The sequence below is a fragment of the Rutilus rutilus genome (genome assembly GCF_951802725.1).
Source record: "Rutilus rutilus genome assembly, chromosome: 1".
In the NCBI taxonomy this organism is placed as follows: Eukaryota; Metazoa; Chordata; class Actinopteri; order Cypriniformes; family Leuciscidae; genus Rutilus; species Rutilus rutilus.
In genome coordinates, this window is record NC_140209.1 from 71,684,911 (window position 1) to 71,711,061 (window position 26,151).

The 26,151-nt window shown below is 39.5% G+C and overlaps 1 protein-coding gene across 1 annotated transcript in view; it reads right to left on the minus strand.

Moving 5' to 3' along the window:
- Positions 1–881: 881 nt before the first annotated feature.
- proza (protein Z, vitamin K-dependent plasma glycoprotein a) overlaps positions 882–26,151 on the minus strand; it is a 37,212-nt gene continuing 11,942 nt past the window's right edge. Inside the window, exons 3-10 of the mRNA XM_084408855.1 lie at positions 17,117–17,286; positions 16,180–16,204; positions 15,907–16,020; positions 12,865–12,993; positions 12,236–12,351; positions 9,941–10,055; positions 8,203–8,528; positions 882–2,190 (exon numbers count right to left, since the gene is read on the minus strand). Of these exons, the coding sequence (XP_084264981.1) occupies positions 1,984–2,190; positions 8,203–8,528; positions 9,941–10,055; positions 12,236–12,351; positions 12,865–12,993; positions 15,907–16,020; positions 16,180–16,204; positions 17,117–17,286 (1,202 nt within the window). The 3' untranslated portion in view covers positions 882–1,983. The remainder of the gene's footprint in view (positions 2,191–8,202; positions 8,529–9,940; positions 10,056–12,235; positions 12,352–12,864; positions 12,994–15,906; positions 16,021–16,179; positions 16,205–17,116; positions 17,287–26,151) is intronic.

The window sequence follows — 26,151 nt, forward strand, 5'->3', positions numbered from 1 at the left end:
ACAATTTAATAAAATTAAAACTTTAATTGTGATCATTAAAATAATTGAATATTAAATATTTTGTGGCCAATTTTTTCTCATTTATTAATTATATATATATATATATATATATATATATATATATATATATATATATATATATATATATATATATATATATATATATATATATATATATATATATATACACACATAGCCTATGTGTGTGTGTGCCCTCAGCACATGCGTTAAAAATTATCCGGCGCCGCCCCTGACTGCAAGAAACAGTTTACAAGAAACTTTTTAACTGCAAGACACTACAGCGTTGGCTGTTGTCTACTGGCTATTTAAATCTAGCGGGTTTGTCTCGTGCATGGTCTCGTGTCGCAAATACAATGACACTGGTAGTGACGATTCTGTCTGACCAATCAGTGATCTTCAGTGTTTTCACGTCACATTTTAGTACCGGTACGGTACGCTTGGAACCTCAACAGAGGTGGTACCATTTAAAGCGAGCCGAAGCGAGCCGTACCGTACCGTACCATGCAGTGGAAATGCGCCATAAGCGTGCCGTACCGAACCGAGCCGTACCGTACCATGCAGTGGAAAAGCGCCAAAGCGTGCCGTACCGAACCGAGCCGTACCGTACCATGCAGTGGAAAAGCGCCATTACAAAGAAAGCGCTGAATAATATAAGCTAACTACATGGGTTCAGATTGGGTTTAGGGATTGGTTCAGGGTTAGTTCCTAGTTTTTACGAAATTATAAACATATAGGTATAAGTATAATAAGCATATAGGGTTACACTTTTTTTAAGGTGTCATTGTTACAGTGTAATTATATATTTAACTCATCCTTCCCTCAGATCATTTTGAGAAGGAAAATTTTTTTTTTTTTTTTTTGTCCAAGACCCCATGACATTTGTCGCACTTGAACCATGAATACACACGGGTTTCCAAGGGTCAGTTTGATCCCCTTAGGAATGAATGGAAATCGAGGAATGCTTCAGTACACATAGAAAAACCTAAAAATGCTCAAAATTCTAACTAATAATGCTAAAACTTTACCAAAAAATGATTTTAAAATGTCTACATGTGTATCTGAATGCACACTGAATGAACTGACTTTAGGACCCAGAGGAACAGCTCATTTGCTCCACATATAGAGCTATAAGGACATCTAGTGGCAAGAGGCATAAAATATCATGTTATATCTTTTTTTTTTTCCCACAAGAGGTCGACAAAGACTCCCAATGTAAAATATTTTGAGCTGAATTAAAAGGTTTATGCAATAAATTGTGAGTTATTTTGAATATAAGTTGAAAGAATGTGAGGAATGTGCTTAAATTACTTTGTATTTATTATTTATTGATCAAATCTAGTAATTTAATCTTTTCACTCGCGGGTCAAAATGACCCGAAGTCCTTAAATTATATAAAAAAAAATTATGTCCAGAAAGCTTATTTTATTTAATTTTGATAATATTTTTTTCTATTTTTAATGCATTTTTTTTGGGAGATTTTTATTTATTTATTTACCTTTAAATTACTATATTTGATCAGTAAATAATACATACAAAGTAATTATTTTAAGGGTAAATAAAATAAATCTCCCCAAAAAATTGCATTAAAAAAAAAGAAAAAATATTATCAAAATTAAGCTTTCTGAAAAAAAAAAGAAGAAGAAAAAAAAAGAAGTATAATTTAAGGGCTTCGGGCCATTTTGACCCGAGAGTGAAAGATTTGTTACAGGACGCGAGGGAAGGATGAGGGTTAAGAACTGAGTAATATGAATTAACAACATGTACTCACTAGTTAGGATTAGGATTAGGTTGAGAGTTAGTTTCATGTGATTATGCATAATTTACTGTTATTACTATGATAAGTACATGTTACATATGTAACAAGGACACTGTAAAATAAAGTGCTGCCATTACGTCTGTAAGTGGTAACAAGGGTAATATGAACTTAAATAACCCGGGTGAAGCGTATGGTTTTCTCTCTGGCTAGGGCGTCATGAAGGAGTTCAGCCATGGCAGAAAGCGGGACACTTTCTGTAGGACGTATCCGCTCCGGCAGTCGGCTCCCGGGGGCCGGCTGATGATGCCGGTGAGGAACAGCACCTCTCGGTACAGGGTGAGCACAGGACTGCCGGATCCAAACACACAATCCGCTTTAGACCGAGGCAGCGTACAGGCCATCTTATTGGTGACCTAGAGACAAAATAAAACAAGTCAGTAATTTACACTATAACAACTTTAGATAAGTTTGCTTCACCCCGTCATCCCCCTGTACTGTACATTTCAGTCCTCTCTTACACAGTTAGCCCTTACAAATACAAGACTTTGTTCATAATTCTTTTTCCAAAGGTCCCTTACAATCCAGCCCTTGATGTTGATCTTTGTTCTAAAGGTTTAATCTCTGAGATATTCATTATAATTGCTGGCTGTATTGATATCAGACAAGGAGAGCTGAAAAGCGATTCAGGGTAAACTCCTTATCTACTGTAGTAACTGATTACATCATGTTATCTGGATTTTAAGTACTAAGATTATATTACGTTTTAAAATACTCGTAACTAGAGTTACTTTTTTTTATTATTGATTACATGTTGTAATGTTTTGTCTGAAGCCCCTTGACTTCACCACTAGATGGCGTTATTTCAACCCAGATTAATTCTCCTTTGTTACACGGTTGTGATGCTCTCACCGGTGTTGAATCACTCCTAGGGCCCTATCTTACACCCGGCGCAATGCAAGTGTTGCAAACACAAGTGTTTTTTGCTAGTTTCAGCCCGACGCAGTTATCATTTTCAGGTCCTGCGCCACGCTGTTTAAATAGCAAATGCATTCGCACCCATTTGTGCGCCCATGGGCTGCTGGTCTGAGAACGAGGTGTGTTCAGGCGCATTGTTGGAGCATTGCTATTTTGAGCCAACAGAAATAGACTGAGCCATTTACCAACTGAAATACCAACGCAATATTTTTTTGTTATTTAAAGGTGAACTAAGCAACTTTTTTACCTTAACTGAACAGCTTCGGAGTCATTGGAATGGTTATATTACTTATTTCGGGTTGAATGGTGGTCGTTTCGCACCCCCCTGGTGCACGTGAGCGGAAAATCCGCACTTGCAACTTTGAGCCGGCGGGCCGCCGGCCGCCGCGTCAGGAAGTATCGCGTGATATCAGGTCTCGCGATGTAAACAATTGCTTTACGGCCAAAAGAAATCTGCTAAAATGCTGTCATTATTGCGCTCCCTCACGCTGTTCGAACCCGAATGAAGAAGACGTTTTAAAGAATGTCCCGTCTGCTTTGATGTCGTTGATCTACTAGCTTCTGGTGTCTGAGAATCACCAACGAGTTTTTACAACAGTGTTGTCAAATATCTATTCCGAAGCTGTGGGGGGAGCTCTAGAGAGAAACCTGCGAGCAAAAAGCGAGAATACAGCGAAGAAATCCCGAAACTACTGAGCCCCGCTTTAAAGAGCGTGTTAGTAATGTGCGCCTATAGGCGGGTCCACAACGCTCTGCTGATTAAACACACAGGGACGCACAGCAGCACACAAACATGCCAAATATTAAACATAAAAGGATTACAATGTAAAACATTATTATTGTGTACATAAAGATATGGTGGAATGAATTCGGCTTGTCCCGTAGATGATCTGCTTGCGCACGAGCAGATCCGTTTGCGCTCTGGAGACGTGTTCGGTCTTTCCGCTATCAAATTCCGTCATGTAAATAGCGAATCCGCCCTGACGCGAGCGCAACTGGCATTTAAAGGGAATGGGAGATGAGATTCTGATTGGTTTAACGCACGTAAATCCCAAAACACACCCATTACTCATTAAGAAAATAGAGACAACCCTTTTAGACCAGCGCCGGGAGCACCGACCATTTTTCCCGTCGTTAGACTAGCAAAAGTGGATTCAGACACGCCATAAGTGAACTTGCGGCGTGCGCTTTAGACCACGAGCTTAGATCGTTAAAATAGGGCCCCTAATGTCAAACCCTATTAAGGCCTTTTGTTCTCGTTCAGGCCTGATGCTGGTCTAAGCGTTGTCATAGTCAAGGATTTTTGGGTGTGAGATTATTCCTGCCTTCTGTTTTTCCACTTGGATTGAATGTTGTTTGTTACCTTTTTGTGGACTGTGGTGGACTCTTGGATAAATATCTTTCTGGACTGATGTTCAAGTTGATCTCTTCTGTTTTGGATTGCCTCCCGAGGGGAGTTGTTTGAGTTACCCTGTGACACACTCATCTAAACCGCTGCCGACCCCGTTTTGCGTTTTGAATCTCCGGAGGGCGTTTTAGTGAAGACGGGTCAAAACGGAGAACTTTGGAAACGATGCTCACGTCAAGAGGCTCGCGCTCGGCTCTATGATTGGGTGTCATCAGTCATGGAGTATACACAGGTAATATTCAGTACCAGTAAACTCCACCCGCTGGAACAGTTTCTTAAGTAAGTGCGGTAAACGCGTGCATGCTAGAAATAGAACCGACGCCTATTTTTCATGCGACACGCAAGCGTGTTGGAAGCGTTTCCAGGCAAAATAGAATAGGAAAAGATGTTTACATGTCATTTTGATACAAATACATATTAATAAATGACATTTTGATGTTTGAAAGCATTTTTTTACAGTCTATGTTTGAAAGTCTCTAGGTTTACACCGGCACGCGCATGCTTAGTGTTGGTGAATGGTCACGTGATCCGCGTTTTCAGTCGTTTTAATGTGGACGGAGATCAATTCTAATACGCAGCTAAAACGCTGGTGTGGACGGAGATCGAATTCGTTTTAATTCTCCGTTTCTAAACTAAAACGCAGTAGTGTGGATGGGGCCTAAGACTGTTGCTCATGTTTTGTTTTTCCCTCTGAAGTAAAAAGCCAAAGGTAGAACTCAGACTTTTGTGGTCTCATTGTATTCATATTCATATTCATATTCCTCTGCACTCAGTGGTGGAGTGGTCAGCATCAAGGACACGCACACACACACCGGAGACCGGAGTTTCAGCATCAAGGACACACACACACACCGGAGACCTGAGTTTGATCCCCAGCTGGATCAGAACAACATGTTATTCTCACAATGGCAGTAAATTAATTATAATTCATTGATTCTCCCTACTACTACTTTTTTATCTTTCAAATGTTCCTTTCTAAAAGAGCTTCCAGCTTATACGGTCCTGTCTATCCATCCAGAAGCTCTTCCAGGTCTGTGGGGTTTGTTTTGAGTCGTTTAACCGTGAATTACTGTCTCTGAGAGGCTTTTGTCTTTCAAACACTTTAAAATGCACATTCACATAATTTCATATTAACATGTAAATGCAGGGGCTCTCCAATATTTTATAGTTAGGTCAATAATAAAATTGAAATGTAATGTAATGGATTGCCGTGAATGTACTGCGAAAGTGGGTGAGAACCAGTGTTGGGTAAGTTATTCTAAAAAAAATTATTAATTACATCTTCAACTGTGTAATTAGGTTACTCTCTCTAAAAAGTATTCACTTTTTCTAATCACTTATTACTAATTACATCTTAAATCCCACATCAACCTCGACCAGTTGAACAAAACATAGACATGAAACCGCTCTTTTAATTCTTTAAATAAATAATATAAAATTGCATAAATTGTTCTTGAACTGACCAAAGTATTTAAAGGGAGAACGTTGCATTAAAAACATACGTTTTAACATTAGAAGGTAAATTTTAATGTTAAATCCACTATTGTTGTATATATTTTTTGTTTATTTGTTTATGTATTTGGATCCGCATTATCTATGCCCAAGAGCACAGCTAGTCTTCCTGGGGTCCACATAACTATACAAACATGCATTATTTATTATCATACACACAAAAGACATTAAAATACCAATTAAAATAACGAATCAGGGTCCAAAATCAAGTAATGTCTAAGGTCTAAAACACTTATAATACATCCAACTAACGTCTATGCATAACCTAATGTCTGTGTTATTCTTTTAATGACAATGGTAGAGAACTCCATGTTTTCATTGTCATATTTCATACTACTGTACGTTTGAGGACATTAGTGTTTGCTTTGAGGAGTGAAGGCCTTCTGTTGCCCGTCTAGTGGCATATGTGTACGACTCTAAATTGCATTTTAATTGATTGTACGATCCAATGGAGTTTATACGGTAAAACCTTCCATGTTGCTAATGAAATTGCCTCAGTCATCCGGTCTTCTACCCTTAACCAATTAGGATGGAGATGCATGCTGTTAATATTTGTGCCATATGGACATTGTAGAGCAAGTCTTGTTCTGCGCTAGCTGGAGTTTACTTAAATCTTTTTTGGTAGCATTAGCCCAAATTATCTGGCAATAGTCCAGAAGAGTACCTAATACCATTTTCATTATGTCCGATGTAAAACATTGTCTGCATCGCCTTACTACAGCTAACACCTTACCCATTTTATTAACCATGTTGTCAATATGTTTTGACCAAGACAAGGGTGATACCCAATAACTTGCTGAATAAGTGCTTTATTTATGTATAGCCCAAGCTCTGGTTCAAACCTTAATGACTGATTTGAACCAAATACTATACTCTTTGTTTTAGATGTATTAAGCATCAGTTTGTTTTCTAAAATCCACTTTCCTATAGTATCAAACTCCTCTTTCAAGATGGCAGATGTTGGTGCAGACGCATATACTGTAATATCATCTGCATTAGCACTTTTTAAAACGAGAGGCAAATCGTTAGCACAACTGGAAACATGAGTGGTCCTAGAGAGCTCCCTTGAGGAACTCCACATTACACTCGTATTCTCTGAATAGCTTCCATTAGAAAATACTATTCGCGATCTATTTACTAAATAACTTTACATCCAAGCAACTGCTGAAGGTCTAAACCCATAACACTTCAACTTTTCCAGAAGAAGCATGTGATCAATAAGATCAAATGCTGCTGTAAAATCTAATAAAGCCGCTCCACATGTCATTTTATTATCCAAATCCCTCTACCAGTCATCCGTCATTTGCACTAAAGCTGTGCATTTGTTGTAGGATTATTTTCTGAGAAGTAACCGTGTATTTGATCGAATACTGCCTTCTCTAAGATCTTACTTAGCGCTGGTAACAAACTTACTGGACGGCTATTAGGGCCACTGAATGGTATTTTCCTATCTTTGGGCATGGAATGATTGTTGCTTCTTTCCAAGCCTGTGGAAATGTTAGTCGTGTAAGGCTTTGCATTTAATACAGGTATATGACAGACTGGAGCCGCAACATAATCTATGGCAATTCAGATCAATGTATCATCTATATTATCTATCCCTGATTGTTTATCCTTACATATAGACTTTATTAACTTATTAACTGTTTCTACTTCTAACTCACTGAACTCAAAATGACAATGTTTACCCCTCATATAATGGTCAAGTTATTGTCTTTTCCATATAATAATTCTTTCCTCAATCTATATACCTTGGTACCAAAATAATTATTCAAATAATTAGCAATTTCTTTGGGTTTTGTAATAAAAATACCATCACACAGTCCATCGAAGTAGGTTGTGTAGAAGTATGTCTTCCCATTATACTATTTACTGTGCGCCAAAGCTTTTTCCCATCATTCATTTTCCTATTTAACTGTAGTACATAATATTGATTCTTTTTCTTTTGATAAGTTTGGTCACATAATTCCTCAGTTTACAATATGTCTGTCTATCTGTTTTCTTAGCCTCATCTCTCTGAGCCATATAATCTTTTAATTCATTATCAATCCAGGATGCTCTACAATTCCTAATCATCAATTTCTTAATGGGAGCGTGATAATCAATGACTGGTTGGAGTTTTTTGTACTCGATCTGGTTCTTCTTCATCATAAATATCTGACCATATTGATATCGTGACGACAGTAACATGAGGCTTCTCCCGCTTGCACTGTGATCTGAAAACCCTCACTTCCAAACTAATCGTTTTACGTACCATATTTATTTTAAAATCTTTTATATATCCCTCCGTAAGTCCCACTTGAATGCTCCTCGACGAGAGGAGGTCCTTCTGTATCCAAAATTAGTCAAAAACCTTGGGACAAGGTTCACACTGACAGCTGTCTTTGTAAGACAGTTAGCAACTCTGTTTGTTTGTCCGAGATAGCAACAGTAACTAAGGGGGTGGGGCTTACCAATAGGTCAATTGAACTAATGTATGATTATAAGAGAACAATTTGTGAAATGGGAAACCCTGCAACTCAACACAAACCTGTCCGGAGTGGCGCTGGGAACAAACCGGCAGCTTGTCGTAGGACAGGTGGTTTAGCATGAGGTTCCCCTGAAACCCGGTCTCCTCGGAGACGTCCCTCCAGCCGGTGACGACCCCCATGAAGTCTCCGGCCATGAGCACGCTGTCGGAGAAGTCCCGCTCCGGGAGACACGCCGGGACAACCCGCTTCTTGAAGACGATCCTCTCCCTCAGCTCCACCACGGCCAGGTCGTTGTCCGGCTGGCCCTCGGCGTACAGCGGGTGGATGTGCACCTGCTTCACGTGCAGAGTCTGCTCTCCGGCCTCAAACGAGCTCAGCCTCTTCCCTGCGGAGATTACAAAACTCACATTAAACCTGCGGTCTGTAAGAATGACATCGAAATAGGTACTGCAGTCTAATTCAAAACATGGGAGATCTTTGTTTCTCCGCCCCGCCTCCTCGGACTCAACGCTCACACGGGTCGGCAGTTTGAGCACATGCAACAGGAACGAGCGCAATGGACAGTGAAAATTGGCAATGTGGAGTATCACAGAACAAAACAATAACAAACATTCCAGCCTGGAAACACACATTTCACAGTAAAATAACTATAGAAGTGTTTTTCTGAGACACGAGTGTGTGAACTTAGCATGTTTCCACAATATATGCAAACATATTATGGTATTTTTGTGCTTTAGTAGAGTGAAAAAGTTACATACAGCACCATTAAAGGGGTGGTTGATTATGATTTGTCTTTTTTAACTTTAGTTAGTGTGTAATGTTGCTGTTTGATCATAAACAACATCTGCAAAGTTACAGCGCTCAAAGTTCAAAGCAAAGGGAGATATTTGCTTTTAAAGAAATGGCTTTTTAAGGACTACAACAAACGGCTGGTAGAGACTACACCACATTCCTCCCGGGCTAGTGACATCACCAAACCTAGAATTTACATAAACCCCGCCCCCGGAACACGATTTATAGATTATCAAGACAGAATATGCTAATCAATGACTAGAAGATAACTACACATAAGCTACATAAATTGAACGTCCTGTTGCTTCTACATGTTGTCACTTCTTCTTGAGTCTCTCCATCATTGTCTGACTCCGGTTTGAACATAAAAGACTAAAAGTTTTTGAAATTTTCAGTGCATGTCTGTGTGAGTGCAAGCTCTTGAAGCTCCGCCCCCCTGTGCCGGTAGCAGCAGCTCATTTGCATTTAAAGGAACAGACACAAAACGGTGCGTTTTTGCTCACCCTCAAAAAGTGACAATTTTAACATGCTTTATAAAAATATCTGTGGGGTATTTTGAGCTAAAACTTCACATACACACTCTGAGGACATCAGAGACTTATTTTACATCTTGTGAAAAGGGCATTTTCATTATACCACCCCTTTAAGGCCTTGTAAGAATCACACACAGATAATTTTTTCATTGGAATGGTACTAAACTTGGTAAAGGTTTTGGCACTTGCTGCGTGAACACACACACAAAAAAATTCATGGACATGTTTCAAACAGGTTCTGAATAAAATAGTCGCACTTGTGCTCCTCGTGGTCAAACTATTTATTTTTCTGTCTGTATCATCTCAGTATTCTCTGTATGGAGAATTTAGTGTTTTCAGGCGTTTTCCAAAAGTTTCTCATCCACACTAAAACGCCTGTGTGGACAGAGAGCGTGTTTAAACGAAAACGCCGTTTTCAAATTAATCCGGATTAATGTAGACGTAGCTTCAGTGTGTTTGAATGGAAACTCACCCACGGCCACCTGGAAGTCGCTGTACTTCCTCACACACTGGGCTGAGGTGAGGACCAGGTTCTCCCTGAACACGACCCCACTGCAGAAACCACTCGACCCCTGACGCAGCATTGCCTTCACAAACACACAACATCTTATGAGTGACAACCGCGTGTAAATGTGAGTATTGTTTTGTGTGCGCACAGAAAATGGATGAATACTATAGTGATAAAGAGCCTTCTCTGTAAAGGGCTCCTAACTCTGGAACATGTTGCCAAATGAGTTTAAAGCAGTACGTGAAATAAAGTCTTTTACATTGAAGGTAAAGCGGTGGTTTAAAATAAACCAGAACTGCACGCATATTTAAATGTAAGAAATGTTTGTTTTAATTAGTTATTCATGCCAGGGTTGGAAGCATCCTTAAAATAGGTACAGGTCAAATGACCTGAAATAGGTAGGTATGTATTTGTATGTGTATAAATGACATGCTGTATTAGTTTTATTCTATGATTAGTAGTTTTCTTTTTAGGAAAGCCTTTCTAGGGACCCGAGACGCAAATTAGCTTATTACTCTCAATGTGCAATACATATTTCCACAGGATTTTTTTTTTTTTTTTTTTACTTCTTGGAATGGGACAAAACTTGGTAAAGGTTTTAGCACTTGCTGTGTGAACACACACACAAAATAAAATCATGGACATGATTCGAACAGGTTAAATGGTCCTGAATAAAATAGTCGCACTTGTGCTTCTCGCGGTCAAAAATGAGCGCATTGGAAATGAATGGGAGACTAATTTCCTCTAGTGGAAGCGTTCGGTACTGCAGCCGAACACACTCTCACTGAAAGCTCATTTTTTGAGACATCAGGCTCAAATTTGGAGCACAACTTGTTTAGATTTATATAGATTTCATATAAAAATTTAAAATAGTATTTCTGTGCATTTTTCATAACAACAAACGTAAAATTCTGTAACTTTTTTTAAGTTCACTTTTTTCACTTCAGCAATAATCTGCCAAGGTCTTTAAAAAGAGATCAAACTTCAGCCTGTGCTTTAAAGCATTCAAGATTTACCACAGTTTAAGTTGGAAATTAAATGTTCAGGTCTATGCTCAAAACGTGAATAAATGGATTATAAATACAGCGCAAATATAATGTAGTACCATAAAATCCCCTAAAAATACAAAATATTGAATAAAAAAAACATTATCAAGCTAAAATATAGTCATTTATTTCATTGAAATAAATAAAAATGTCCGACACGCGAAGAGCACCAGAGGGTTAATCCTAATTAACCTAATTTAAAAAAATTAAAATAAATTTTTACAACAAAATGAAACTTGACGCTATTTTAAATAGAAATCTGTGAAATGCCTATAGATCATTAAATGTTTAATTAACTTAATTAAATCCAATGAAAAAATTTTTCTCAAGTTGCCGGACACAATTAAATATGATGCTGTCCATTTGAAATGAAGAGACAATTTTGTTTATTTTTAACTGTAATATATTATAAAATTTCTATAAAATACATTTACTGTTGTGGTATGAATAATAAAACGAACACTTGTGCGTTAAACTGCAAGCATATTTAGAAATAAATTATACAAATTAAAAGGGCCTTACAATAAATGCTTCAGATAAATAAAAGTCGAGCTGCAAATTATCGTCACATTCATTTGAAATTGTCCTGTGACATCCTATGACATGCGATTAATCTCTGTTTAAATGTTGAATATGAGTCCATGCATGTTATAATCAAACGCTAATTTTCAGTGGAGATTCAAGATGGATTTTTCTGTAAAAACCACATCATAATATACATTTCAGTTGGGTCTCTAATCCTCCACATGTGCAGCTTAGGGCTATATTTGATTTATTGTATTTATTTGTGCTATTGCTTATAATTTTACTATTTGTTCTTATTTTATTACTGACTATTTGTTTTTAATAATGTTTTAAATCAATATTATTTAGGTTAGTGTGTTTTCGCTGTAGTATAGAAATTTGAACAGAGCATTGTGATATTTCATGGGCAGTGTTGAGGGAAACACATGACTAAAACACTGAGGACGAAGAGTAGTGGAGGATGAAGAGTAGTGTGTGATGAAGAATAGAGGAGGATGAAGAGTAGTGGAGGATGAAGAGTAGTGTGTGATGAAGAATAGAGGAGGATGAAGAGTAGTGGAGGATGAAGAGTAGTCTCACTACTTAGTGTGTGATGAAGAGTAGTGTGTGATGAAGAGTAGTGTGTGATGAAGAGTGCGATGAAAAGTAGTGTGTGATGAAGAGTAGTGATGAAGAGTAGTGTGTTCACCTGCCAGGGACATTCCTCCGGGCCACAGGCGATTCCCTCATATTCGGACTGTATGTTGGCGGACTGACGTCTGTCCCACTGGCTCAAGCTGCTCAACTTTCCACACGGGAATGACACTGAAGACAGAAGCACACATTTACTCAGGCCATCTGGTATTGCTTGTCCTTTTTAGTACATGGCTTTTTTGGAGTAAATATGGAGTGGAATTACTGAAATTACTTCCAGATGAAAAGGAATAAAAGCACATGGTCTCTTCACATGTGTGAGACAGGATACTCATGTGTAAGATGCTGTGAGCAGGAGCGTTTCTGAGTCAAGAGTTGACTATTTCTACTAATACTCTAATGAGAGTTAGTTGACATGTAGTTGCAAAGTTACTTAGCCTATAGTTAGTAGAATGTCTAAAGTGGACCCAGTTATTTCAGTGTTTTTAAAATAATACCAATGTCTAGGCATGTAGTAAATGAAAAATAAATACACAATGCTAATAAAACATGCTATTTTGAAACTATATAAAGTTATGGCTATTTATATATATATGCTATATGCCACTATCAGGAGTCATGTAGCATCAGTTTTGTAAGCTGCTTGTGTTTGTTTGTGAGGTATAACCTGAGACTGTGACTCACCCGCCGGCTCGCACTTCTCCTTCTGCTTGAGTTTCCAGCCGTACGCACACGAGCACTCGTACGACTGATAGCCCGGCTTGCAGAACTGACTGCAACCTTTGCTCTTATCGATCACACACACCGTCTGATCTGCAGATGAGACAACACTCGATGAGTTACGAGAGGATCCAGTCATGACAGCGAGAGAAAGACATCATTTAATAAAGACCATTCAGAAATATTACAGAAATAAAGTAGTCACGTTTTGTGCAGCATTTTGTTAAAGAGGTCATGAAACGCATGTTCGTTTCTGGAAGTTATCTTATTATAACTGGTCATAACCTCTACGGACACGCTGAGGCTCGAGTCGCCAGTGCACTTTTTATTTCACTCACCAGAATTTTTACATAAAAATTCTCTATAAATATAACATTTAAATTTCAAATTGTATTAAAGACAAGTAAACAGCCTGTAATAAAATAAGTGCAACTAATCAAACTACAAGCAATAGCACAAGATTAGGTACTGAAAGTGAATAAAGTAAAATAACTAGGGCTGCCCCTTAATAGTGGACTACCCGTTAGTCGACTACAAGAGGTTTGGTCGACGAAGATTTTATTAGTCGCAGAAAAAAAAACTCCACATGAAATGGTGAAATCGTGTAGTCTGTGACAGACAGATCGGCAGGAAACACAAACACTTGCCATTCATTCATCAACCTCAAATATGGCTCATCACTTGAAACATGCGAGTAGAAGCAACTTTACAAGTCCGCTTGCTCTAATGCTAACATAGATAAATATGCGCTGTTATTAGGGCATATTCACGTGTTTTTTTTAACGTTTTTAAAAAAAAATTTCAATGATTTGTTAAAGGGATCCTTCACCGCTGGAAAGATGAATGTGTATTTAAAATGGGTCATTTATGTAGTAGAAATGTGAAATTATTTTTGAATTTGGAGCCTTCTAGACTGAGAAAAGCCAGAAAATGTATTTTTGGCTCATGTGGATGAAAGACAACAACTCCCAGAATGCACTTGCTTCGCTGCCCTGCGATGCCACTCCCTAGCCACGCCGTTTTATTGTGAGTCTCCTTGACGAGTCTGCCCGGGATTTCGAGATCGCCCAAAATGTCCGGGATTCTGCTTTTGTGTTCTACAGTCGCCATTCATCATGTTTACTGTGGCGAGCAGGACGAGACTAGGGCCGCAGGAGAACGGCGCGAGGCCGGTGGCGTGATTACCGATGAGCAACACCTGTGAGACGTACCGGTCTCGTATCTCTCACGGAGGAGCGGGAATTTTCTTAGCAATGTTAAAACGCACATCAACCGATCACTGGTTTAGCGTTCATGTAAACACTACATTCAGATTCACCAATTGGAATGAATTCAGTTAGATTGAAACAAAAGGTGTGCATGTAAACAATGAATGGCGACTGCAGAAAGCAAAAGCCGAATCCCGGATATTTTTGACGATCTCGACGGCCGGACATGTCCGGGAAAAAGAGGATGGTAACCCCTACTACTCAGCTTTCTCCACAGAACAAGAGCCTGCTAGCTTAGCTTCCAAAGAAAGACGGCTGAACTATGTGTACATTCTGTGAGTGAGATCCCCCTATGGGCGGGTTGAGAACATGCGGGACAGCCCCTACTACTGGCTGTAGTCTTTAGTCTCTGGCCAAAAAAGCCTCCGATGACGCAAAATGATGATTTTTGCGTCATCGGAGGATTTTTTTCCAGACAAAAAATACATTAATCTCTCGTCTAGGGGGATATGAGGGTAGAAAGCACTGTAATTCGAAAATACTACAGGTTTTCTACTAATACAAAGCTTAATGCTAAATCCTGAAGTATCCCTTTAACAAACAAGTATTCATTACATCAATGAGCTCATTGTATCTACATTAAATTACTACATTGTTTAAATTAATACATTTTTATCTAACTGTGATTTTTTTATATGTACTTTTCTGAAATACATAACTTAGACAGTTTCCTCTGATAACAGATCACTCTAAATTGTAATGTAGAAACATGCATTTTCTGTAAAGCTGCTTTGAAACAATGTGTATTGTGAAAAGTGTTATACAATAAACGTGAATTGAATTGAATTGTTAGTGTGGAGAGCTCTTACTGCATGACGTACAGGCGCCGGCGCGATCTCTGGCATTTAAATTAAAATACTCCGTCATTTCTGGTCATACAGATTAGAGTAATGCAAACTGTAAAGGGTCTACTTTTATTTCTGTAAACTCACTATAACAACAAAACATTGTGCTTTTGTAAAATAATGAAAACAATCAGGATGTGCTTTCTGCTGTCTCGGTTTCTGTGAACTGGAGCGCGTCACAAAAATGAACCGAAACTCAGCGTATACTCGCCTCACAGACATGAGACATATATCTATAGAAAGCTTGACATGTCTACCTTTAAATGAACCGACTCAAATGAAAAAAATAATATTCTCAGATCATGTAATCCATATGAAACATGCATATAGGCAAATAGGAAAATACATTGAAAAAACATGAGTTTTAATTGAATGCATCCTGAGAGTGTTTTTTTGGTCCAGAAACAGTATAAATTATATATAAATGAGACCTTAAATGATGTTGAAAATATGTCCACAATTGACCTAGTTTTTAACCTTGTACGGACGATCCGTGAACGTCTATATCAGACGTGCAGAACACGTAAAAAAATAAGTTTCTGCATTCGGGCTCTTTTCAACGTACGCTTTTGTGACAAAGACGTTGAAAAGACGTCTTTTAGACATCATTTTGTTTAGTGGGATGTATGTATGCACAATCTTCCGCTGGTTAGGATTTCTAAAGGCAATTGTGTGCAGGTTCTGGCATACGTGGCGTACTTTTCACGACCCCTTTAATGTGTACTTGTAAAAAAGGCTCAACGTGCTCAAAAGCATCTCTTGAAAATATGCAGTGCAGTGAACAATTATTTAGGTTAATGCAGAGATGCACTGTTTGTTTATCAGATTGTTGTGGAAAGCAGTCAGAAACATGAAATAAGTCTTCGTAAGACATCACGGGTTGAGTTACATACCGGTCTCGCAGTGGATTCCTGCAAAGCCTGATTTGCAGATGCAGTCATAACCGCCCACACTATCTGCACACATGGCTCCGTTTTTGCACGGTTTGGGCGCACACTGGTCACCATCTAGTGTGCAAGACATCATGAGGGATAACACATATGATACACAGAAAACATTATAATGTATACAAACGGATACTGATTTTTGCATACTGACAGCAGACTTCCTCACATGACCATCACTCATCTTTACACAAGCTTGTGTCTGCAGCGTTCACAACTTACCGATGTAGACAGACCAGAAGATATCCTTTAAAGAAACAAACACAATCCATTTCAGCCTGTATATAATTACCAGTGGAACTGTGAATATTAGCAATAACGCTAAACATGTAGAATAGGGGTGTGTGCGATTTACACATAAAAACTATTTTCTGGGATTTTGCCTATAACGATGATTAAACAGTGTTGTTCTGGTCCCATAAAGCAAAAGCAGAACATATTGACAATATTGGATCTAAAAACAGTAACTCAAAACGATCGATTATTGTACATCACAATCGTGCTGATATTGGTGTGATGTTGCTGGACAATATAAAGTCAAACCAAAAATTATTCAGACACCAGATATAATTTTCTATATTTTCAGGACACTATAGTATGTAAGTGAGGAGAGCAAAATAAAGTAAACTGTGACATATTATACCCAATAATTCTTCATACAGTCAGCGACTACCAGTAACATTTATACACATTTGTGACTAAAAATGATTCCGACACTTTGACCTGATCATGTTTTGCTGAAGTGTGTTTTCTTTAATTGCTAATGCTCTTTTTACACACAGACTGACCAAAAAGAAGCATTGCTTGGTGATTGGTTGAGCTAAACTGGTATTATCTAATTGTGTAGTTAAATTTAACAGCTGACAGATATTCAACATAATTCATGTGTGAGACAGTCTAACAGAAGGATGGACAAAACCAGTCAAATATCAACTGAGTTCTGCTCATATTTTATCACCATTTTCTAAACTATAGCGAATAAACTGAGATAATGTGAGAAATGTTGAAGGTGTCTGAATAAATTATGGTTTTATGTAATTTGATATTGGAAGGTGCGTTTCTGTTTGTTTCTTCAAAAGCGAGTGAACACAATAACTATTATGGCAGATGCTATCGCACACCCCTACTGTAGACGGCTGATTGCCGGACTCGGACTCACTGTGCGATAGTTATCCTGGAAGACTTCCCTGGCCTCCTCGTAATCGCAGACCTCCTCCAGACACTCCCTCTCGAGGCTGGCTGGAAGCCTGGTCTCTTCGTCACCCGCGTTGCTCCTCTTCTGGCGGGAAATCACACTCAGCGCATCCCACTTCTCCAAGAACAGAGGTGCTGAAATATACACAGGACAGCTGAGAAAATTACATTTGGCAATTTGCAAACAAATATTAAAAAGATTTCATACAGTATGAATGGTAGATGCTGAGAAATAGATACAAATTATATTTATAGCGGTCAACTAATATATCATCAGGGCAAATATATGTGTCTGAAGCAGGACTTTTATTTTGTCAGATTTATTAGGATTACAGAATCAAGAAGTTGTAATGTTGTTGTTTTTTTGCACATTTTTTCATTAAAAAATTTTCTAATTCAGTAAATATTACGTAAAGTAAATATAAACTTAATTCCAGCAGATGTTATGCATCTGCTTTTAGCATCTTTAGATTATATACATGATATACAGTGGCCATCAGACACCCCGCTGTCTAAGATATAATAAATAAATCATTATCGGTCGACTTCATGATATTTCAACTGAAATATTCAACCATGGTGTCTGGTTATGACCATCGAACACCTGCACATGGCTGAGAATCTGACCAAACATTACAGTAACATTTACATTGTCAATACACATTTACACAAACCATCTAATATTCATTGTTTATATTTTTTTTATTTGCACCTGTTTTGGAAAATTCAGCGTTTCTTATAATCATTCGTTTCCAAACTGTTTAATCATATGTTTCTGTGAGGTTTTCTAGCAGCTGAGGAGGGACAGGGAAGCGAGAGGCAATTTAGGTCGTAGATGAAGGCCTTTGGGTGTCTCAGGGACAAAGAACAGTGTGACCTGTACCAGGGGGGTAGAAACCAGTCCGAACTAGCTGAAGATAGGGGGTATCTTTCTGGAAATTTACAAGAAACCTGGAAGGAGGAGTTTTTGCCAAGAAACTGTATAAAATGTCTATGTTCTATTATGTCTATTAGGTATTCTATTTCAAAGCTGGGTGGCTGCGGCTTTTGTGAAAAGAATCCTCATTGAAATAAACCTTTTCTCTTTATTACAGTTTTGTCTCTTGAAAGTTTTCTTACACCTCTGATGCTGTTTGATATTAACTTCTCAAAATTGCCATTACAACTTGGTGTCAGAAGTGGGATCCTGTGCGGATCTTCTTCTCCTGGTCCTGAAGAACGGATTTGGACGGAACTGCAAACCCGGCGGCATCAGGCAGCCGTCTCATACCCCGACGGTTTGAGATAGTGACTCAACAGGTTAAGGGAGAGAGAGCCAATTCCGCCGTTCAGGACCAGAAGGAGGAACTCTCACCAGGATCAGAAAGAATCCGCGGCAATTACAGAAAAGAGAAAGCATCTCTGGGTAAGAAACGGCAGAATTGTTTTATTGATGTTAAGTGTGATTTGATAATTGTGTGTGGACGTGAACCATGTTGGCTGAATTTGCTTTTGGTACGGGTGAGAGGTGATTTAGATAATCACAATTTTTGAGGGAGAAATTGATCTGACAGATTCAGACCGGTTCCTGCCACACTTAGCTCGTTAGTGGACAGGGGTACCACTGGTGATTCAGATAATCACAGGTGCTGGTTAATTAGTTTTGCTCGAAGTCTCTGTAACCCGAAGAAGTCTTGCAAAGGTGGACGGAAGAGCCACGCCAGATTAATTAGGTGAATAGAAGATTTTGAATAAAACATAATTACAAAAGCACAGCATATTTGCTGAAACCCGACCGATTTTGGGTGAAATAAGATCGGGTCTGTTGAAGACGTTTGACAGATACTGTAAGACACGTGTCGAAAGTGAAATCCAGAAGGGAAATTCAGCCAAAAATGGGGTCATCTAACAGTAAATTAGATCATTTTTATACACCAATTTTCTGTCAAATGAGAAATAATTATGGTGGTAAATGTATGGTTGACATACAGAAACTGATCAAATATCACGATTTTCCCGAAGCGGGGACCTTGAGTAAAATAAGACTAAATGTAGTAAAAGAGTCAGTAGAAAAGAACGAGGGAAAACAGAGTAGCTGCTGTGTGTGTGTCAAACATGTGTGTAAGAACTGTGAACCGACTATAATGTGTTGGGTAGAAGAGGCTGACAGGCAAGAACGAGAGCAAATACAAAAAGAATTGGCATGTAATGTTGAGAATGTTATGTGCGTAAAAACAGTTCCACTGGAACAGAATGCTACTAATGAACCGAATGTATGTGCTTTTCCACATGTGACCGAGGTGGCAACGGCTCCGCCGCCTGCCTACAATACAGCTCACTACCCAGTAGCAGAGATACCGGCCCTCAGGCTGGACCTCGATCTGGACCGCTTTCCACCAGCCCCGAGAACAGCCCAAGAAGCACGACTTGCAGAAGCACGAGCACAAATTGAACTGGCAGAGGCAGCCCAAAGAGCAGCGCAGGCAGAGGCAGATGCAAGAGCAGCGCGAGAGGGGGCAGAGGCCGCAGAGCGAGTGGCACACAGACTAACAGCGCAGTTTCATGCACAGTTACACGGGCGTTTGAGTGCAACGCTGCGGCACGCTACTCACGCTGAAGAGGACAGAAAGGAGAAGAAAAAACCCCTCACAATGGTGGTTATGCAACAACGACAACCTAAACAACCCAACAAACCTGCATCTTCCCGTTCAAACCCTGCTAACCGAAGAGGACAGAGAAGAGCTGCTGGAGGGAAAACAAATGGAGCTGTTATGTTTGTGCCACAAATGCCCACTCGCTCCGAGACTGTACAAAATATAGAGTGTGCAAGAAGACGGACACTGGAGCAGCGCGTGTCCCACCATGAGGTCGGATTGAACCGAGGGGGCTGGAGAGCGGTACGGAAAGAGTCCGGTTCTGGGAAGCCATTCTCTGGCTGCAGCAAAGGGAAGTGAAAATATTTTTACTAACACACACACACACACACAGGACGCACACACAAACACATACACTGATTTTCTTTCTGCTACCTGCAATGAAAAAACTGCTTGCAAATCTTTTTGTGTGTCTGATGAAACTTTGAGCAAAGCAATGACTGATACTTTGAGCAGTGTTGTGAATGACGAATGTATGAGATTGTACAAAAGTACAGGGTTTCCTGAAATGCCAATTTACCCGTTATTAGTCAAAGGGGTAATTATTGAATTTTTGGTCGATTCTGGTATAAGCCTGTCCACGTTACGACCATGTGATTTACCATGTTTTCTACGGGAAAGTGTAAATTAAATTTGTCCCTCTGTGCTGATTCTTATGGAATTAGCATTGAGGAGGCACCACAAATTACTTGTTCTAAATTTGAGCCGAAGTGGGCTTGTGTCTGGCAGGTAACAGATATTGATTGGGCAGAAAAGATTTTGAAATTGGCAAAAGATCGTACAGACCCAGTCAATACAGAGTTTATGACAAATGACAAAATGCATTGTACATCACATGTCGTAACAGAACGAGATTCAGACTTTGAAAAGATGTGGTTTAATTCTGTGAAGAATGAAAGTGTGAAATTTGACCAGATTTTCTGGACAGAAAGTGTGTGTGCGCATTGGCTGCAGTGTGACAGTCAGAAAGTTTGTTATCTAAATGACAGAGAACACTGCCTGCCACTTATCTGTCTCCAAGGCCATAAGCCAGCAGTGGAGAGATGCAGGCCTTTTTGTGAGAGAGTGTCTATCGGCCACAGACTGGGTGAGAGTTGACACACACACAGCAGAGAGTCAGAGTATGGGGGCATTTAAATCAAAATGTGACTTTGAGGTTGAGGTTCAGAGAAATGTGACTGCTATTGGGAAAAATGTGACAACACAGGATGAGAGGGGGATATTTCTGCCTCAGAAATTGATATTTCTTTGGCACAAATATCACCAAACTTGTGGGAAAAACAAAAACAAATATGATGTGGGGCTGATAAAAGGTTGTGAGCCAGTTGTAATCACACCAAAATCAGATTTCAGACCATGTAAGGCACAGTATCCCCTGAAACGTGAAGCAATAGAGGGCATAAAACCAGTGTTTGACGCTCTGTTGAAAGAGGGTGTAATTAGGCCTTGTGATGGTTCACAAGTTAGAACCGAAATTAACCGTACTCCTTTCTTATGTTGATGACCTTTTGATCTGTTCAGAAGGTGAGTCTATTTGCAGGGCTGACACTGTGACTCTCCTGAAGCATCTTGAAAGGGAGGGGCACCAGGTCAGCCTTTCAAAGCTGCAGTTTGTGAAACAGGAAGTGACATTCCTGGGGCATGTTATCAAACAAAACAGCAAAGCACTGTCACAGAAAAGGGTGCAGGGCATAAAAGAAGCCCCAAAGCCTGTAACAAAAAACAGTTGCTGTCATTTTTGGGGATGTGTGCTTACGGTCGTACATTCATTCCCAATTATGCCATTTTAGAACAGCCTTTACGAGCCCTGACAACAGGGAAAGGGTTGAAGTCATGTGACAGACTTGTTTGGACAAGTGAAGCTGAGACAGCATTTGATAACATGAAAGCACAATGAGATATCTCGATTGTTAGGCCTTCTGGTTGTGGACCATCCATTGTGCAGATGGTTGATGAAAAGCATGACCTTATGACTTCTGTTCTCCTGTAGACGCATGGTGACCGATGAGAAGGTAGCCTATTTTCAACAAAACTCGACCCCGTGGCAGCGGGATTGCCACACTGTCTCCGGGCGGTGGTGGTAGCTGAACTGGCCCTTAATGGCCTCAAGAGAGTTTGTAGGCTATGCTGATCTGACTTTAGGGGTCTCACATTTGGTGTCTTTGATTTTGCAGGAGCAGAGAACGTCACATTTGTCTACAGCTCGATTGAGGTATCATAAAATTTTGTTTGACATGCCAAATGTCACTGTTAAAAGGTGTGCACACCGCGTCCAGATTTTTTGGACGTTCCGCTTGATAATTGTGACAATGTCCTTTTTGTGGATGGATCTGCGTCGAAGAATCCACAAACAGGACAGAATAACGTAGGTTATGCAGTGACGACTGAATTTGAAACTGTAAGATCTGGCAAATTACCATGTCATTACTCTGCACAGGCAGCTGAATTAGTTGCTTTGACTGAAGCATGTAAACTGATGACTGACAAGTGTGTAACGATTTACACAGACTCGCGTTATGCTTTTGGGGTCACGCATGACTTTGGTGCTCTGTGGAAGCACAGAAATTTTTTTAAGTCAGACGGACGACCAATACTGAACCTTATTAGTATCTGACCTTTTGGAGGCCATTATGCTGCCAGACAAGATTGCAATTTGTAAATGCGCAGCGCATACTAATGATAAAAGTTTCGTATCAACAGGCAACGCCAGAGCTGATATGGCTGCGAAGGCAGCGGCAACAAACCAGACTGAAGCTGAAACCGGTGGCGCCAATTGCGCACAAGTTGACAATAACCTTAACAATGACATTCCTCCTTGTTTACAGAGCATGCAGTCTTTTTCCACAGGAGCTGAGAAAAACAAATGGAAGACGGCAGGCTGCAGCCTTGTTGATGGTGTATGGAGATCTGTTGGTGGACAGCCATGTCTGCCCACTGCCCAGCCATTTTTTCCCACATTAGGCTAAATTAATGCATGGGTGGGACCATGCATTAAAAGAGGGGATGATTATGCAAATGAGAGAATTGTGGTTTACCAAAGGTTTCACAATATATGCTGAGAATTTTTGCAAAAGATGTGTGATTTGCACCGCATATAACATTGCACGGGGCATTAAAACACCACTGGCAAGTCAGCCAGCCCCAGAGGGGCCATTTGAATATTTAATGATTGATTTCATTGAACTAACCCCGTGTGGAAAACAGAAATATTGTTTGGTATATAGTCGTGGATATGTGGTCACGATGGAACACACTGTGCCTAAGACGCTGCCAGCGGGGGCGCTGTTGAGCGTGAAAACCAGACGGTAAAGAACAAATTGGCAAAATGCTGTGAAGAAACAGGACTCTCGTGGGTGAACGCACTCCCCACTGTGTTAATGTACATGAGAATGAAAAAGAGAGTCAAAACAAATTTGAGCCCATTTGAAATCCTCTTTGGTAGACCACCATTCATGGGTATAACGGGGGAAAGAAGGAGGCTTCCATCAACAGATGTGTGTGAGAATGAAATGTTGAATTACTGCAAAGAGATGTCGTGTTTGTGATCTAACAGTTCTGTGCAGGTGAAAGAAATGCCAGGGGCAAAGTAGCAGAGACGTTCCTGCACAAAATCAGACCGGGTGATTACGTGGTGATTCGAGACCTCAGGAGAAAGAGCTGGAGGGCGAAACGGTGGCTAGGACCGTTCCAAGTCTTGCTGATCACGCATACGGCGGTGAAGGTCGGAGAACGAGCGACGTGGGTGAATACCAGTCACTACAGGAGAGTTCCACCCATATCAGGAGAGCAACAGGAGGAGGAACCCCGACGACAAACAACAACAACAACGGCGATACCTCTCGTGCTGCCAGGGCCACCCGAGATCGAACGGGCCTCTGGAGAGGAGCTGGCCTGGATGAGAGACGAGGGGACAGGCAAAGGTCAGACCGAGACAATTGAAAACTGGTCAGGGAATTAAAACCAACCACGAAGAAATCAACTTTAAGTGTCCATTCGATAAACCGTATCAAAGTTCACCGGTGGTAGTTTGGGTTTGTGGTAATATCATATCACCGTTTGGAAAAGTACTGGTCAGGGTGCTGTTATCCAGCTTTTAATGAATGTGGGAACTTCTGTGTATCTGCCAAACAAGGTGGTTGAAGTTAAAAAAAGAAAATGTTTAGTGAAAACCTTTAGAATATGTTGAATGATTTTCTTTACAACTTATGGAAATTAATGTGGTGCCAATAATAATGATGAAGATTATGCTTTTGGCTGTTGTGATTGAATCCACACTGGTGGACTGTAAAAGAATACAGAGAACTGCTTATCAGTGGCTGTGTTTACATTCCTGATTGGGACACACTGCTTCAAGGGTGTGCAGTAAGTTGGAGCCGTTTGCAAGCTCAATGATCAAACTATAGGCAAAGAGAGTGTTTTAATTATGGTCAGCAGGGCCATTTAGTCCGTAATTGTAAATGGACACTCAGAAAAGAAAGATATAACGTGAAAGTGACGTGTATTAATGTGGGTTTGAAAGTAGATCAGTGTTTAACTGACGATATTAAAGTTTTCGTCTGAGAAAGAACTAAGAATGTGAACGCAGTGCTAAAGTAAGTGAAAAGAACGTGAAAGAAAATTGATAAACTCCAAGAGAAAACACTGAAGTCAGGTATTAAATTAAGGTAATTGAGAACTTGACAACTAAAATTGAGATGAAATGTGATCAAGTAAGTAGAAGCAGTATTACTGGATTAATAGTTGATAAATGTAAAATGTGTAGAAAGGCATCTGATTAAACAAACAGTTTGTTAATGTTTTGAACGTGGAGGAATAGTTGACCATGAAAGAACTAAGAGCTGATGTTTTGCTTTCAAAAGATAAGCTTGTGATTGGCTGAGACAGTTTGCTTATCTGAATCTGGTGTGTGCTGTGGCTGAAACGGCCAGTGCGACAGAGACACGATCTGAGAGGAAATTTGTAATGTGTAAATTCCCTGATGTGGGCAAAAGACAAATCTAAAAATTATGTTTATTTGAAAATAGATGTAAATTCTGGCAAAGATGCCTTACTGCTGGGCTAGAGTTAAAAGTTTAAGTGGTAGATAAAGTTTGATTTTAGAAGTTTATGAGAGTACAGTGTGCCAGTCCTAAATGCCTCAGAGTCTCTCTCATTCAATGTCAGCTAAAAGCTGTTAACTGAGCCTGTGCGATTTAGGGATTGAGAGATGAGTAATATGATATTTTGTTTTTTGTGAAACAGCAGAGATAAGTGGGACTGAGAAAAGATTGATAACATTAAGTTGAATCTGCAGACTAACAACTTGATAGAGGAATACTGTTTCAACACAGTTTTAATGAAATTGAGAGCATGTAGTACAAATTCTTATACTTTTGTGAAGAGTCCTGAAACAAACAGTGAAAAGAGGAGAGCAAACGCTGTAAGCAGCTGTGCTCTGAAGCTTTGACTTCAAAGAAATGTGGAGTTTGTAAAATGTTGGGGGTATCATGTTGTTTTAATATTCCTGATTATAGTGACAACATAACCAATATCATCGAGCACATGAGGAAAGCTGTAAAAGAGCCGCCTAAAGCTACTGGTAGTGAGTGGGTGGGGTGGCTGATGTCTGCATGGTCAGGGTGGTTTTATAGAATAATTCAAACTGTCTTGCCAATTGTGGGTATGGGATTACTGATTCTGTTTGTTTACCATGCATTATGATGTGTGTTTCCAGCTTAGTGCAGAGACTGATCAGGGCAGGGACGGTTAGCACGTCAGTCCAAGCAGTGAAACTGACTCTGTACCCAATAACTGATGGAGAGCAATGTGTTTTCTTTTGCTTTTCTGGGACCATGAAAGGGATTTTCTAAACTTTGATTGTTTAGGGTTTGATGTCAATGATTGACTGTTCTATTCACTGTTTTTATTATTATTATTGTTTTCATTATTTTTATTTCTTTTTCCATTGTAAGAATGATGATATGTTTAGAAGGTTAAAAACAGCGGTCATCCGTGTTACGAGGTGACGTACAAGTGGAAGGGTTTGAAATGAGGGATTTTTATGTATACTATTTCTTTGCATTTTTTTTTTATGAATTGATATGTTTTTTCCATACTAATGTGATCTATACTATTTCTTGTTTATACTGAGGTGACTAAGGGTCCGATCTATAGTGTCGGGGATGCAATAACAGTGCTTATTCATCTAGCCCGGTTTCAGAATAAACCTTTACTTGCTTGCTATAACATAGGGGGCCTATCCTGAAAAAAAAACAGCCTAAGCTTTTTCATTCTAAATTTTAATGAAGGTTCAAGTAAATGATCAGGTATATAAAAGTCAGACATGAAGAGTATAACTGTGATGTAGAGACTTGAATCAATTCTGTTC